This window comes from Triturus cristatus, chromosome 5_1 (genome assembly GCF_964204655.1).
Source record: "Triturus cristatus chromosome 5_1, aTriCri1.1, whole genome shotgun sequence".
Lineage (NCBI taxonomy): Eukaryota > Metazoa > Chordata > Amphibia > Caudata > Salamandridae > Triturus > Triturus cristatus.
In genome coordinates, this window is record NC_140587.1 from 177,427,413 (window position 1) to 177,444,783 (window position 17,371).

Below are 17,371 nucleotides of genomic sequence, written 5' to 3' on the forward strand. Positions count from 1 at the left end.
GCCCTCTTTCAAATGTCCATTCTCGTTTCGGCTGAGAGCTCCCCGTCAGAGTAATAGTAAGTACTAAAGGGTTGTGGTCGGAAACGGCCCGGGGGTGTTTTTCTATACTACACCTAGCTAATATTGTGCTTCAAACAAAAAAGTAATCTAATCTGAAAATTGATTTGTGAGGTACAGAAAAAAAAGTGCTACCCGTATCATTGGGTCTGAGTCGCCCCCATACATCTACCAAAGCATTATTTCGCAAAAGATTGGTAAGGGCGCAGTAAACTTTTTTTTTGCGGCCACTGTAAGCCCCTTCAGTGCTCCCCCAAGAACTACCAATACCATCAATGTTAAAATCCCCACACATTATCACTGGGGTAGGCCACAAAGCTAATTCTACTAAAAATTCCAAAAGTTCTGGGTCGTCAGCTGTTGACCCGTATACAGTACAGATAGTAAATGTTTCCTCCTGGAGCATACATTCTACCAAGGCCCAGCGTCCCCATTTATCAGCAGCCTTTTTTTTAATCGTTAGTTTTTGGCGACTAGCTAGAACGGCTACACCCCTTGTCCTTACCCCTTGTTTAGTGGCTGTAAGTAACTTAAATCCCAGCTGTTCCAAAAGGTACCCTCTTATTTCCTCAATGTGAGTCTCTTGCAAGCACAAAATATCTAGGCGAAGTGTCCTAAGATACGCAGCTACTCTAAACCTCTTTTGTTGATCATTGAGACCACACACATTAATAGTTGCCACTCTGATACTCATTTTAATGATTTAACTAAAGCTTAATGTTATACCGTAGGCTTGTTACTCCAAAAATCCGACATCTCCCTAGTACCACCCAGAGTGCTCCGTGCTGTGCTGTGTTCTTACGTTCTTACGTCCCCTCCCCCCTCCCACTCCTACTCCCCAGGCCTCGTTCAGACCAACCCCCACCAACACCCCTACCCCCACCCCCTCCCCTACCCCCCCAATCCCATCACAGGCAAATAGGTCTGGCATGACCTATATGTGGTAGCTTAACTGATCAACTCTGGTCAGCGCTGCTACTTCTCCCCCCTGGGTTCCCCCCCACCAGGTACTGCCTCGAGGCTAAGCTTTGGCTCTTTTGATCCTTGTTATTTACCCCCCATCCTTTTTTTTTTTAACTCCACTCCTTGGCCTTCACTTAGTGGATTTCAATTCTTCTAGATATTCTTGTGCTTTGATCTCTGACGTAAACATTCGGACCCGACCATTCAGCACGACTTTGAGCCTAGCTGGGTACAACAAGTATGCCTCGCAACCCCTCTCCTGAAAGGGAGCAATCATCTGCCGCATTCTCCACCTTCTCTCTACTGTACTATGGCAGAAATCAGGCCTAGCAAAAAAGGTATGTCCGTTAAAGGACCGTTTAGTATGAGGTTTTGCCATATCTAATATGGCTTGCCTTAATAGAAAATTTCCAATATAGACAAGGATTACTCTAGGGTGCATCGTCTGACCTGAATTCCGGCCCTTTCTAGCTGTAAGAGGATACCGATGTGCCCTCTGCACCTCAGTGGACCAGTCCCAATGAGAGAGATCCGGAAAGGCACCCTTCAGTAGGGATACCACAAAGGCCAGGATATCACCACCCTCAATATTTTCCTCAAGGCCCAGGAGTCTAACATTATTCCGTCTCTGCCGGTTCTCAAAGTCCTCAATTTTCAACATAAAATCTTCCGTCCGCTTCTCCTGTTCCTTCTTGGATATCTGAATCTTCTCTACTTCTTCCTCCAGTCTCTCAGTTCTTAACTCGACCTGGTCCACCCTTTCAACCATATCCGTATACAGCTTATTTACCTTTTGAAATGATATTTGAAGTTTTTTGGTCGCCTGACGTGCCCTGCGGCTCTCCTGCCTGGCCTCCCCTTGCATCTGCTTATGGGCGGAGTATAGCAGATCAAGTGATGCCGGAGGGGCAGCTTCTCCAAGAGCTTCTGGTGCCACTGGTGTATCCCCATACACTTAGCTAGTAGCTGAGTAGTCCCAGTTTAGCTCCTTGACTGCAGTCGCTTCTAATCTTGCATTCAGCAGTTGTTTTGACCTCCGCTTCAGGGTCATGCATCTGCGTGCTGCCGCCCCCTGGGAGGCAGAAGAAGCCGCTGAATCTGACTCTCCTGATGATTTTTCTCCACTGCTAGAAAAATTGTCTGAGTCCTCGCTTACCGAATAGAATTTATCGGCGTCCGATGGGCTGAGTGGGAACCTGCCCTTAATAGTTACGCTGCTCCTTCATTCTTCTACATTCTTCACACTTTCCTTATATGGGGATTCTAGTTGGTGCTCAGGATAAGGAATTATCAAACGGTCTTCCAGAGATATACAAACTATTGTTAGGAGAAGAAGCAACTAATTGTTTTCTACAATTTAAAGAACCTAGCTACTTTAAGCGGACTAGATTCAAGACAATCTTGGCAGCTTATAAAATTTGGAGGGCATTAGGGAAGAAAATAGGTATTGGTAGGATACATTACTATACACAGTTATATAAGAACCACAATTTTCCGGAAACTTTTTCCGATAGAGTTATGGCAGATTGGGGGCAACTGGGAATCCAAAAGGTTGGAGACATTATGGGGGTAAGGGGAATCTTTTCTTTTGCGGAAATCCAGGCTTCATATGGGGTGGATAAAATACACTTCTTTAAATATCTACAGATCCGTAGTTTTTTAAAGGAGAAGACAGGTGGGGTGATTGGGTTCTCCCCAATAAAAATTATGGATACACTAAAAAAGGGTCAAGAATGTACTATTAAGAAAATATATTCTGATCTGGCTTTATTAAAGGCTGATGATATTGAAAAACATGGTAAAAAATGGGGAGATAAACTTGGTATAAAACAGGAGGTTTTTGAGCGGTCGCTAGAACTGGGACAAACTGTTCTTTGTTTAGCAGGATTACAGGCCCAACACTATAAAACTATTTTTTCATTATATTATACTCCTGCAAAAATCGCCCAATGGGGCGGGCTGGAGGGAATTACGTGCCCTAGATGCGAGTGTAATGAGGCAGATTTGATCCATATGATGTCAACCTGTCCTAATCTGATGAATTTAAAAGGAGAAATTGAGAATTTTTCTATCCATTCTCTAAAAATTAAGCTACATCTTAACTCAGCAATAATCCTGTTGGGAATTGGGGAAGAAGATGCAGCATTAAGGACCTCAGAATATTTTATATTTCTATCTATGGCGGTCTTACGAATCTGTATCTGCACGGCGTGGTTAGATCCTAACCCACCAACCTTTCAGCAATGGATTTCCAGGCTTCTTTCAATCTTCAACCTCGAAAGAGGAATTTATGATCGTAAAGGGAAGAAGGGGAGGATATTAGGGGAACGTATTTGGGGTCCTGTACAGAATTGGAAGAAAGAGCTACAAGGTAGTACTGTACGAGCTAATTAGTTTTGTGATTTATAGTCTAAAGAAAAAGGAAGCATTTAGCTTTACTCTTTTTTGTAATGTACCTCTAAATCTATGCTGTATTATGTTTCAGTCTTTTATTATTATTATTTTTTTTTTTTAAATTCCCTTTTGGTTTCTTTTTCTTCTCATGTACCCAGTGTAAAATGAAATATATGATTAATTACTGTGCTTTTTATGAAAAAAAAAAACAAATAAAAAAAAAAGGATGCCTGCTGCAAAGAAAATGTCCTTGTGTGATCAGACGTTTTCAGGCGAAAATAAAAATGTAATGGTAACTTTGGTGATTCATGTTCCTGCTGGAGAGAGATGGAAGTTTTATCTAGTGGCTGTTTCCAGTGATGCTAAAGTAGTGTCGAGGATTAAGATGCCTGCGGCAAAGAATATGTCCCTGTGTGTTCAAACGTTGTCATAGGACAATAAAAATGTAAAGGTAACTTGTTAGATTGGTCCATGGAGCCATGCATATTACATTTACCCTTATTGCCCTTTCAATAGTTTGCAGACAAGCATTATTAATGTAATTACAATTGGTGACGTTTCATTTTTGTTGTAAAGAAGCATATGCCAGTCACATGCACACCAGCACACTACCCACATGCGTCCCACCAACACACACCTTATTACAACACCCTAAACCATGCCACTGCCCCACGTCGCTGCACTAGACACCAAGCTTGCAGTACGGAGCACAGCAGCCACACTGCTCTGCAACATACTTAAACACTTACAAGCTCCTAAAGGCGAGACCTGTTGGCTATGCCAAAGCTTGTTTAATTCTGCACAGACTTTATCATATGTTACATGATATTAGGTGCATGATTCACACGGCAAACATTGTCTGCCCTCGTGTTAAAAATGTACAAGGAAAAGAGATACATAGTTTCACGTGAGGCTTCTGGTTGTCATGGAAACAGGCGAGAGGGTCATTGTGAAGAAGGTCCTTTGGAATGTTGGTGTTTGAAGATTCTTTGGAATGTTGGTGTTTGAAGATTCTTTGGAATGTTGGTGTTTGAAGATTCTTTGGAATGTTGGTGTTTGAACCGTGGATGTCAGTTGGGGGGGGGGCTCACACCAGCCTCAGCTCCGCTCCTCTCCAGAGATAGAAGAACGGGAAGAGCCGCTCTGTGAAGGGCGCCCGCGGGAAGGAGAACAGAAGCTCCATGGAGTCAGCATTGTACAGGGACAGCCGCCCCCCCTCGTAGTCCAGATACACCCCCAGCTTCAGGGGCTTCTCACGAGGGGACAGAGGGGTCTCAGGGGAGGTGAGAGCCTTGTACTGACCCTTACACCCCTCCACAGCCCAGACTCCCCCCTCAGGTGACCATGTGATCCTTCCCTTCCTGTTCACAGACTCTGCTGCGACCCCCACATTCCACCCTCCCCCCTCCTGCAGCGGCTGCACCTCCCAGTAATGTCTGCCGGAGGTGAACCCCTCGCTCCCCACCACACAGGGGTAGTAGGTGAATCTCTTGGGGGTGTCCGGCGGGGGCTGTGTTCTGCCCTTGTCTCTCACACGTCGCCCCCCCTCAGACAGGAGGAGCCGAGGATGAGCCGTGCCAGGATCCAGAGTCACCATCACTGCAGAGAAGAGATTCACAATTAGAGATTTAATGACACAAAGAAAGGCTGTAATTACACCACACCTGGAAGGAGCATGTGGCGCTAGAGAGCGCGGCACTAGACTGCTCACTACACTAAAGCGAGCGGCACTAGGCTGATCACTACACTAAAGCACACAGCACTAGACTGATCACTACACTAAAGCGAGCAGCACTAGACTGCTCACTACACTAAAGCGCGCGGCACTAGACTGCTCACTACACTAAAGCGAGCAGCACTAGACTTCTCACTACACTAAAGCAAGCGGCACAAGACTGCTCACTACACTAAAGCACACAGCACTAGACTGCTCACTACACTAAAGCGAGCAGCACTAGACTGCTCACTACACTAAAGCGAGCGGCACTAGGCTGATCACTACACTAAAGCACACAGCACTAGACTGATCACTACACTAAAGCGAGCAGCACTAGACTGCTCACTACACTAAAGCGCGCGGCACTAGACTGCTCACTACACTAAAGCACACATCACTAGACTGATAACTACACTAAAGCGAGCAGCACTAGACTGCTCACTACACTAAAGCGTGCGGCACTAGACTGCTCACTACACTAAAGCGAGCAGCACTAGACTGCTCACTACACTAAAGCAAGCGGCACAAGACTGCTCACTACACTAAAGCACACAGCACTAGACTGCTCACTACACTAAAGCGAGCAGCACTAGACTGCTCACTACACTAAAGCACGCGGCACTAGACTGCTCACTACACTAAAGCACACATCACTAGACTGATCACTACACTAAAGCACACAGCACTAGACTGATCACTACACTAAAGCGAGCAGCACTAGACTGCTCACTACACTAAAGCGCGTGGCACTAGACTGCTCACTACACTAAAGCACACATCACTAGACTGATCACTACACTAAAGCACACAGCACTAGAGTGATCACTACACTAAAGCACACAGCACTAGACTGATCACTACACTAAAGCGTGTGGCACTAGACTGCTCACTACACTAAAGCACACATCACTAGACTGATCACTACACTAAAGCGTCGGCACTAGACTGCTCACTACACTAAAGCAAGCGGCACTAGACTGCTCACTACACTAAAGCACACAGCACTAGACTTCTCACTACACTAAAGCGAGCAGCACTAGACTGCTCACTACACTAAAGCAAGTGGCACTAGACTGCTCACTACACTAAAGCACACAGCACTAGACTGACCACTACACTAAAGCGCGTGGCACTAGACTGCTCACTACACTAAAGCACACATCACTAGACTGATCACTACACTAAAGCACACAGCACTAGAGTGATCACTACACTAAAGCACACAGCACTAGACTGATCACTACACTAAAGCGTGTGGCACTAGACTGCTCACTACACTAAAGCACACATCACTAGACTGATCACTACACTAAAGCGTGCGGCACTAGACTGCTCACTACACTAAAGCAAGCGGCACAAGACTGCTCACTACACTAAAGCGTGCGGCACTAGACTGCTCACTACACTAAAGCACACAGCACTAGACTGCTCACTACACTAAAGCGAGCAGCACTAGACTGCTCACTACACTAAAGCAAGTGCCACTAGACTGCTCACTACACTAAAGCACACAGCACTAGACTGACCACTACACTAAAGCGCGCGGCACTAGACCGCTCACTACACTAAAGCGCACGCCACTAGACTGCTCACTGCACTAAAGCGCGCGCCACTCGACTGCTCACTACAATAAAGTGTGCATTCATCCAGAGCACACACTACACCGAACAGCACACTGCGCTACATAGTGGACATTCTGCTGCACACTACACTGCACCACGCACCATACTACATAGCTCTACCATACATGACGCACACCACAATAGCAGAGCGTATCAGTAACTTGATTAGATGGTACTGAGCGATAGAGCTACTCCAAGGTTTACTGTACTACTCAGTACAGTGCATTAGATAGTACAGAGTAAGAGTTGCTACAAGGAAAGTAGTACTAGTCAGTACCCTGGATTAGATTGTATGGAGTGAGAGAGCTGCTAGAAGTCATACAGCACTAGTCAGTACACTGCATGAGATGGCACAGAGTAAGAGAGGTACTAGAAGTGTACTGTACTAGTCAGTACCCTGGATTAGATTCTACAGAGTGAGACAGCTGCTAGAAGTAATACTGTAGTAGTTAGTACAAAAGAGGTACTAGAAGGTATACAGTACTAGTCAGTACACTGTATTAGATAGAACAGAGTACCACAGCTACTAGAAGGAATACTGTACTAGTCAATGGACTGCATTCAGTGGTACATAGTAAGATGGCTACCCCAAGGTATTCTGTACTAGTCAGTACTCTAAATTAGATAGTACAGAGTAGGAGAGCTACTAGAAGGTGTACAGTACTAGTCAGTACACTGCATTAGATGGCACAGAGTAACATAGCTACTCCAAGGTATACAGTACTACTCAGTACAGTGCATTAGATAGTACAGTGTGAAAGAGCAACTACAAGGAAAACAGTACATGTCAGTACACTGCATTAGATGTCACAGAGTGACAGAGGTACTAGAAGTGTACAGTACTAGTCAGTACAATGCATTGGATGGCACAGAGGGACAGAGCTACTCCAAGGTATACAGTACTACTCAATACAATGCATTAGATAGTACAGAGTAAGAGTTGCTACAAGGAAAGTAGCACTAGTCAGTACCCTGGATTAGATTGGACAGAGTGAGAGCTGCAAGAAATCATACAGTGCTAGTCAGTACACTGCATCAGATCGTCCAGAGTCACAGACCTATTCCAAGAAAAATTGTACTAGTCAGTACACTACATTAGATGGTACAGTGTTACTCCAAGGTATACTGTACTAGTCAGTACACTGTGTTATATGATAGAGAGTAACAGAGCTACTCCAATGTATACAGTACTAGGCACTACTCTGCCTTGGATGGTGCAGGGTAGGAGAGCTACTAGAAGGTATACAGTATTAGTCCGTACACTGCATTAGATGGCAGAGAGTAATAGAGGTACTGAAGTGTACTGTACTATTCTTTACACTACATTAGAAGGCACAAAGTGACAGAGCAACTAGAAGGTATACAGTACTAGTCAGTACACTGCAATATATGGCTCTGAGTGCCAGAGCTACTAGAAGGTCTATTGTACTAGTCAGTACACCCCATTAGATGGTACAGAGTGACAGAGCTACCCCAAGGAATATCGTACTAGCGCCAGGACACTGCATTGGATGGTGTAGAGTAGGAGAGCTACTAGAAGGTATGCAGTAGTAGTCAGTACACTGTATTACATAGTACTGAGTGACAGAGCTACTAGATGGTATACTGTACCAGTCAGTACACTGCATCAGATGGCACAGAGTGGCTGAGCTACTCCAAGGCATACATTACTTGTCAGTACTACTGAAGTGTACTGGACTAGTCAATACACTGCAATAGATGGTACAGAGTGAGAATGCTACAAGAAGGTATTCAGTACTAGTCAGTACACTGCATTACCTGTCACAGAGTGACAGAGGTACTAGCAGTGTTCAGTACTAGTCAGTACACTCCATTAGATGCTACAGAGTGATAGAGTTACTCCAAGGTATACTGTACTAGTCAGTACACTGTGTTATATGACAGAGAGCAACAGAGCTACTCCAAGGTATACACTGCTAGGCAGTACACAACACTGCATGGTACAGAGTGACAGAGCTACTCCAAGGTATACTGTACTAGTACTATTCAGTACACTGCACTGGATGGTGCAGAGCAGGAGAGCTACTAGAAGGTACACAGTACTACTCAATATATTGCATTAGATGGTACAGAGTGACAGAGCTACTGTAACGTATACTGTACTAGTCAGTATACTGTATTAGATGGCACAGAGTAACAGAGCTACTCCAAGGTATACAGTACAAGTCAGTACACTGCATTAGATGATACAGAGTGACAACACTTTTGGAAGGTATACTGTACTAGTCAGTACACTACATTGGATGGTACAGAGTGACAACACTTTTGGAAGGTATACTGTACTAGTCAGTACATTACATTGGATGGTAAAGAGTAAGAGAGCTCAATCAATCAAACCACTTTATTCGGCTAACCAAAGCCATAAAAGTATACCACAGTGAACAATTTTCATAAAAAGCTGAATAAAAACATATTAATACATATTAAATTCATTAAAATATACCACATACAAACAATAAAATGATACAGATAAAAACAAATCACTTCTAGATCATTAATCATGCGATAAAAGCAATTATATCTATATATGAAATTATATATACAATAGATTTACACGGTAGTAATGTTTAAGAAGGCGCACATCAAAGACGATTGATATAATCAGATTGGGTGTACAATAATATTTGTCAGAAAAATAATAATTTAAATAGCAAGAACAGTTTGTGGTGCCACTCGGGATAAGAAAGCACCCTACTACCTAGGTGCTAGAATACACAGATCATGCAGGGCAATCCCCGTGATGAACAAAGTTTAATCAGAGATATCCCAGCACTCCAAAGTCACAGTTGTTGTTCGTATTGGTTATTGGCCACAAAAACAGAGAACAAAATATCATCAATAATGCACTGGCTACAGAACAGATTAAGGTCCTCACAGTGATATATAATAAAGAAAATTTTAATTGAGAATTTTTCATGAAAAGGAAAGTCGCAATTATAAGCACAAATCAGAGTTCCCTAATACATTTGGTTCTAGTCAACAGTTTGTGGAGTAGAGACTCATAGTCTCCAAGTCTTGATCCAAATGGATGACAGCCGACACGTGTTTCGTCACGTATAGTGACTTCCTCAGGGCTTTTCTTTAAGTCTTATGACGATTTAAATATCAGTCGTGCCTTGGAGCTTATGCCAATGAGGTTTCGATTATTTATTTTTCAAAACCGCGCTCAAGAATTCAAAAAGTTCTGTGTAATTGTAGAAGAATGCTGTTTAAACCACGAGAGATGGTCCTAATATAAGTACAGCTTACGTTGCGGAAAAGCAAGTCTCCAGCAATTGTTCTAATAATTAGGCAGAGGTTGACCGTGTTTCAAATTGTAAATAACCCAGGGTACTCGGCTATAATGTCTCTGGTAATAGGTCGTTGTGACGGTATTCGTATAGTCTTCTAGATGGTAGTCATTAGTGTGATTACTGGCTCCGCCATGATAAGTGAAGTTGGAAGACCGGCTATAATAGGCCCGCGTAGTATAGTTGGAAGTAGCCGAAGTGTGACTCCCGTATTTTCTTCACAACGAAAGACCCTTTCGTTGTGAAGAAAATTATTCTCAATTACATTTTTCTTTATTATATATCACTGTGAGGACCTTAATCTGTTCTGTAGCCAGTGCATTATTGATAATATTTTGTTCTCTGTTTTTGTGGCCAATAACCAATATGAACAACAACTGTGACTTGGAGTGCTGGGATATCTCTGTTTAAACTATGAAATTATATATAACACCCTGTTAGAAATGGGATTTCTGGTTGGCTAAGGTTTGCACCAAAGCCAGGCCGAAACCACCACTCTAGTCAGGACAAGGGAGTTACACCCCTGCTCACCCCCTTGGTAGCTTGGCACGAGGAATCAGGCTTATCTTAGAGGCAGTGTGTAAAGCATTTGCACAAAACCAACAGTAATACAATGTAAGCACTACAAACGGACACCACACCAGTTTTAGAAAAATATCCAGTATTTTTATATAAACAAGACCAAATACGATAAATATCCACAATACAGTACTTCAGAAATAGTTACTTCTCAAAATGTCTTTAAGCTGCAAAATACGTTGAAAAACATAGTTCGTACGAGTTGGTAGCAGTACTCCTCCTGGCAGCTCTTCCAGCTCTTCTTCTTGGCAGGTTCCTTGATTCCCCAATATTTATACCAACAAATCCATTGTCCTCTGAAGGCAGAGGGGCCTTTGCCTGGTCCAAACCAGTTCTGGTCAGTCTTGGAGCACTTTGTTGACAAGTCTCCTTCCTTCGTTTCACAGAGTAGGCCAGGGACATCAGACGCACCACAGGGGGTGGAGCCAGCATTGTGGAGGGAAGGCCTAGCCCTATTCATGTCCCAACTTCACTAAAAGATGCATTTTATCATTCTGAGTTCAGGCATACTAAACTTGAATTTCTACCATGTTCCCTGGGTCAGTTAGGATCATAGGATGTAATGATCAAAACTGCCCATTCTGGCCTATGGAGAACAGGTAGCCTTGCAATAGTGAAAAACGGAGTAGGCTGTAATTCACTATCAGGACATGCCACACACACCAGGGCATGTCCTACCTTACAGATACAATGCACCCTGCCCATGGGGCTACCTTGGGCCTACCGGAGGGGCGACTCACATGTAGCAAAGGGAAGGTTTAGGGACTTGCAAGTGTGTTCACTTGGCAAGTCGACATGGCAGCCCCAGGCTGCGCACAGGCTCTGCAAAGGCAGGCCCGAGTTTACACTTTACGGGCTGTTTGCGTGGGTGGCACAATCCAGTGCAGCAGCCCACCAACAGCGTTTGATCTATAGGCCCTGGCACTCGCGTTGCACTTTACTAGGGACTGACACATGGATCAAACAGGCCAATCATGGAAACACCAATCCATACACATTTTATACAGGAGCACTTGCACTTTCCCACTGGACAGCAGTGAGGAAAGTGCGCAGAATCATTACACCAGCAAAAACAGAGTCAAAAACGGGAGGTCAGAAAGCAAAACGTCAGGGGAAACACGCCAAAAGATGCCAAGTCTAACACACCCTTTCTTCCTATGTCTGACTGCCGCCGCCCAAAAATTCGCAACATTAAAAATCTCCCATGGGTTATTTAACAACTGCAGAAATAGTAGGGCTGGTCTGACTTGCACAAATCCCTTCCCCTTTAAAATGGGTCTTAAAAACCTTCTCCTCATGGGGCTAAAATGCTCCCAAAACATTGTAAAGTGCATGGTGTCCTGCAAAGAGAAATTATCACATGTACAGAGGACCTAGATCTTTTACCCTGCTCCAGCCCTGTACATCTGCTAAAAGACAATGAATAAGATTAAAACGGAACCTAATTAGAAGAAATCAATGGAAAGGTTTCGTAACAATTAATAAATACGGTTCTAACAGCAAATGGGCTCTCACCGTGGGTTTCACATTCTCAAATGCCTCTCTCTCTGCAGACAGCATATTTAAGAATTGAGCTTTAACCCACGCCACATCCTCTTTTACTATCTTTTCCGGAGTAGCAAAGAGTTCCGGTCGCCCTAATTTTCCAAGCATAGTCTTAACGTATTGTATTCATTGGAGTAAGAGAGCTACCAGAAGGTATACTATACTGGTCAATACACTGCATTAGATGTCACAGTGACAGAGCTACTCCAAGGCATTCTGTAATAGTCTGTACTCTATATTAGATGGTACAGAGTAAGAGAGCAACTCGAAGGTAAACAGTACGAGGCAGTGCACTGCACTGGATGGTGGTGTAAGAGAGCTATTAGAAGGTATACTGTACTAGTCAGTACACTGAATTCAATGGTACAGTAACAGGGCTACCAGAAGGTGTACTGTACTAGTCAGTATTGGATATTACAGAGTGACAGAGCCACTCCAAGCCATACTGCACTAGTCAGTAGAACACTCTAGATGGTACCAGGTGACAGAGCTACTCCCAGGTATACGGTACTTGTCAGTATACTGCATTACATAGTACAGAGTTACTCCAAGGCATACTGTACTGGTCAGTACTATATATAAGATAGTACAGAGCAAGAGAACTACTCGAAAATATGGAGTACTTTTCAGTACACTGTATTAGATGGCATAGAGTGACAGAGATACTCTAAGGTATACAGTACTAGTTAGTACACTGCATTAGATGGAACAGAGTAAGATAACTACCAGAAGGTGTACTGTACTAGTCAGTGCACTGTATTAGATGTTACAGAGTAACAGAGACCCTCCAAGCCACACTGTACTGGTCAGTACACTGCACTAGGAGGTAGAGAGTAACAGAGCTACTAGAAGTGCGAAGTGCTAGTCAGTACACTGCATTAGTTGTCATAGTAAGAGCACTAGTAGAAGATATACAGTACTAGTCAGTATACAGCATTGAAAAATACAGAGTTTGAGAGATAATAGAAGGTATACTGTAGTAGTCCGCACACTACGTTAGCTGGTGCAGAACGACCAGAAGTTGTAATGTACCAAGTCAGTACACTGAATTAAATGTTACAGAGAAAGAGAACCACTCCAAGGCGTACTGTACTAGTCAGAAAACTGCAGTAGATGTAACAGAGTGAAAGAGCTACTCCACGGCATTCTGTACTACTCAGTACACTGCAAAACATAGTACAGAGTAACAGAGTTAGTCCAAAGCATACTGTACAAGTCAATACTCTACATTAGATGGTACAGATTACCAGAGCTACTGGAAGGTAAACCGTACTAGTCAGTACCCTGCATTAGATGACACAGAGTAACCAAGCAACTCCAAGGTATAAAGCACTAATCAGTACACTGCATCGGATAGTGCAGAGTAACAGAACTACTAGAAGGTATACTATACTAGTCAGTACACTGCATTAGATGGCACAGTGTGACAGAGTTTCTACAAGGCATACTGCACTAGTCAGTACTCTATATTAGATGGTACAGAGCAAGAGAGTTACTAGAAGGTATACTGTAGTAGTCAGCAAACTGCATTAGATAGTACAGAGTAACAGAGCTACTAAAAGGTATACTTTACTAGTCAGTACACTGCAATAGATTGCACAGAGTGACAGAGTCACTTCAAGGCATACTGTACTGGTCAATCAATCAATCAGGGGAACTGTAAGTGAGCTGAGGGTCTCAAGGTGCGGATGGAGGTGAGCAGCTCCGTTCAGTCGAAGAGCCCGGTCTTAAGTGCCTTCCTTGAAGCTGTTCAGGTTGGGGGCGCATCTGATGTCGATCGGGAGCTCGTTCCAGGTCTTGGCCATGATGTAGGAGAATGCTCTTCCACTTGTTCTGGCTCTGCGGATGCGTGGGGTTTCGGCAAGGGTGAGGTGAGCAGATCGGAGGTTTCTCTTGGGTACGTGGAAGGAGATTCTCTTGTTGAGGTATTGGGGTCCGATGTTGTGGAGGCATTTGTAGGCCTGGGTGAGTATCTTGAAAGTAGCTCTCTTCTCAACGGGGAGCCAGTGGAGGTTCCGCAGGTGTTAGGTGATGTGTTCATGTCGAGGGATGCCGAGCACGAGTCTGGCTGCGGTGTTCTGTATGGTCTAGAGCTTGCGGAGCAGAGACTTGTTGATCCCGGCGCAGAGGGTGTTTCCGTAGTCCAGTCTGCTGGTTATGAGTGCATGGGTGACGGCTTTTCTTGATTCGGGGGGGGATCCAATTGAAGGTTTTTACGGAGGATGCGAAGGGGGTTGAAGCAGCTGGAGGTGACAGCGTTGACCAGACGGTTCATGGAGAGGGAGGAGTCAAGTACGATGCCGAAATTTTGGGCATGGTCCGTGAGGGTGGGAGGGCTGCCGAGGGGGGGTGGGCCACCAGGTGGTGTCCCATGCAGAGGGGGAGGGTCCGAGGACAAGGACCTCTGTCTTCTCAGAGTTGAGCTTTAGGCAGCTGCTGCTAATCCAGGATGCGACATCCTTCATTCCTTCCTGGAAGTTGAGTCTGGTGGTGAAGGAGTTATTGGTGAGGGAGAAGATGATCTGGGTGTCGTTGGGGTAGGATACTATTCTGAGTCCGTGCTGTCTGACGATGGCGGTGAGGGGGGCCATGTAGATGTTGAAAAGCGTGGGGCTGAGCGATGATCCTTGGGGTACTCCGCAGTTGATTTTCGTGGGTTCGGAGAGGAAGGGTGGCAGTCTGATTCTTTGGGTTCTGCTGGTGAGGAACGAGCTGATCCAGTCGAGGGCGGTTCCTTGTATGCTGGTGTCGTGAAGTCTGGCGGTGAATGTGCGGTGTGAGACGGTGTCGAACGCTGCTGAGATGTCGAGTAGGATCAGGGCTGCGGAGCGTCCTTGGTCGAGGAGGGTGCGGATGTCGTCTGTGGCGGTGAGTAGAGCAGTCTCGGTGCTGTGGAATCCGGATTGGGAGGGGTCGAGGATGGAGTTTTCTCCTATGAATCTCGTTAGTTGTGCATTGACGGTCTTCTCGTGACTTTGGCCGCGAAAGGGAGGAGGGAGATGGGTCGGTAGTTCTTGAGGTGCGTGGGTTTGCGGAGGGCTTCTTGAGCAAGGGTCTGACTTCTGCGCATTTCCAGTCATTGGGGCAGATGCCGGTCTTGAAGGTGGCGTTGATGGTGCATTGTAGTTCTGGAGAGATGGTGGTGGTGTCTCTGTGGTAGATGTGTGGCGGGCAGGGGTCCGTAGGGGCCCCTGAATGGATGCCTTTCATGGTTGAAGTGGTGTCTTCAGTGGAGACTGGGGTCCAGGAAGAGATGGTGGGCTGGCTGGCATTGTAGATACTACAGAGGAGGGTGTGGATGTCGTCTGTGGCAGCGAGTAGAGCGGTCTCGGTGCTGTGGTTGCTGCGGAATCCAGATTGGTAGGGGTCGAAGATGGAGTATTCTCTGATGAATCTCATTAGTTGTGCATTGACGGTCTTCTCAGTTTATACTAGAAGGTATAAAGTAAGGGCTGCTTCCTGTGCGGACAGCGCAACGCGGGATAGGACTGCCGAAGTTTTATTGGAACGAAGGAGGCAAGATGGCGTCTGAGTGAGACCACCACTCACCTCTCTCCTGTCCCGCTGGATATTTCTCTGTGCCGTGAAACCGGATTATGGGCTGGGGCTATTTTCTAACCGGAGATCTCTATCTGGCAGAACAACGAGGCGGGCTCTGGACACGTTCGAGCCTGGGAAAGACCGGGCTCCTGCTTTGGCCGCTGGGAGGCTCTAACGCGAATGCTGCTGACAGCCTGGATATAGCAACGCTCCACAGGCTGGAACGCAGACCGCAGAGTTAGCGGTGATGGCTGCTCGCAGAAAAGGGAAACCACGGATGGCGGCTCCTGCTACCACCTCCATACAATCACGCCGTAAAGGAACAGATGCCAAATTGGAGGGCAGGAAGGGAGACCCTCGTGCTGGTAAGGGGGACAAACAGGAATAGCAGAAAAAGGAAAGAGAGCCTCACGTAAAGACAATTCCCCGATGCTTACAGGCGTCTGGAGAGGTAGGGAGGTCGCAACCTTCCATCTCGAGCATGTTTCTACCCCTAGACATGAGCGAAAAGGAGAAGGCTGGGCAGGAAAGACACCAAAATCAAGGAAATGGTGATGGTAATGGGGAAGTGTGTAACTTTGTGAACAGCCCTACACATACCGCAATACCCGGTATACAAGAGGAGGAAAATGAGAATCTCCTGGCTAAAAGTGCGAGCCCTTGGCTGGCAAACTGTGATAATACTATTCTGGAAGCATCTTAACATACCTGCCCGGCGGATGAGACTGGAAGAAATGATAACTGCCCCCCGCCGGTATACCTTTTTTTTTTTTTTTTTCAAAAACCTTTATTGAGATATAGTAAATAGGCATAGCAGACTGCCGTATACTCCTTATACATAGGGTTACTGCAGAAAACACGTCTGTGACAGTCCTGTAGTTCTCACACAGCCATTTAGCCGACATCCCTGAGGGCCGGCGGCATTGCAGTTCTACATAATACAGCCCGTGCTGCAGCACTACCAACACATGGAATACGGATGCCCCCCCAGCCTGCACAGTGGTTTAACCAGCCCTTCCGTCCAACCTGCGGGCGGTCCGCTCAAGCACCTGAAGTTTTGTGTACCATATCTCAACATCCCACCCCCCACCCCGTTCACCATCGTGTCACCGTCTTCACCCGTTTCATGTCCACTCATGCACGCTGTCTCTAACCCGGGCGCCGAACTCCGGCCGGACATCACACACCATGCGTCCAGGCCTGGCCGGCCCTGCAGTTCCAGCTTCCGCTTCGCAACCATACCGCAAGGTAGCACACGCCTCATACAGGGGGCACCCCGACCCTCCTCCCGCCAACCAGTCACTCTCTCAAACGCCACACTATCGTCATAGCCCATCTCACCTCTATCGAACTCTAATCCGGTGGCCCACCCTCCACTACCCCGCCACAGACCTCCGGGGCTCCATGCTGCGCCTCCCCTCGGCCAGCCTCCTCAGAGTCTCCAGCTGTCAAGTAAGTGCTATACAGCGCCCAGAAGTTCTTAGGGCGACTCCTAGGGGGCAACAGTTCGCTATACGTTTCCGCCTACGTGCTACAGTACAGCATATCCCTAACCCATCTTTTCTTAGTGGGAAGAGGCCCTCTCATCCAGCAGGCCGCCACGACTCGTCTCGCAATCAGCAACGCCACGTCCGTCAGTCGCC

At 45.9% G+C, this 17,371-nt stretch overlaps 1 protein-coding gene across 2 annotated transcripts in view; it reads right to left on the reverse strand.

The window, feature by feature from the left end:
• Positions 1–4,170: 4,170 nt before the first annotated feature.
• Positions 4,171–17,371, reverse strand: part of LOC146830587 (E3 ubiquitin-protein ligase TRIM39-like) — a 136,742-nt gene continuing 123,541 nt past the window's right edge. For both annotated transcript variants that reach the window (XM_085604786.1, XM_085604785.1), the window contains one exon: positions 4,171–5,013. In XM_085604786.1, the coding sequence (XP_085460912.1) occupies positions 4,502–5,013 (512 nt within the window). In that variant the 3' untranslated portion in view covers positions 4,171–4,501. The remainder of the gene's footprint in view (positions 5,014–17,371) is intronic.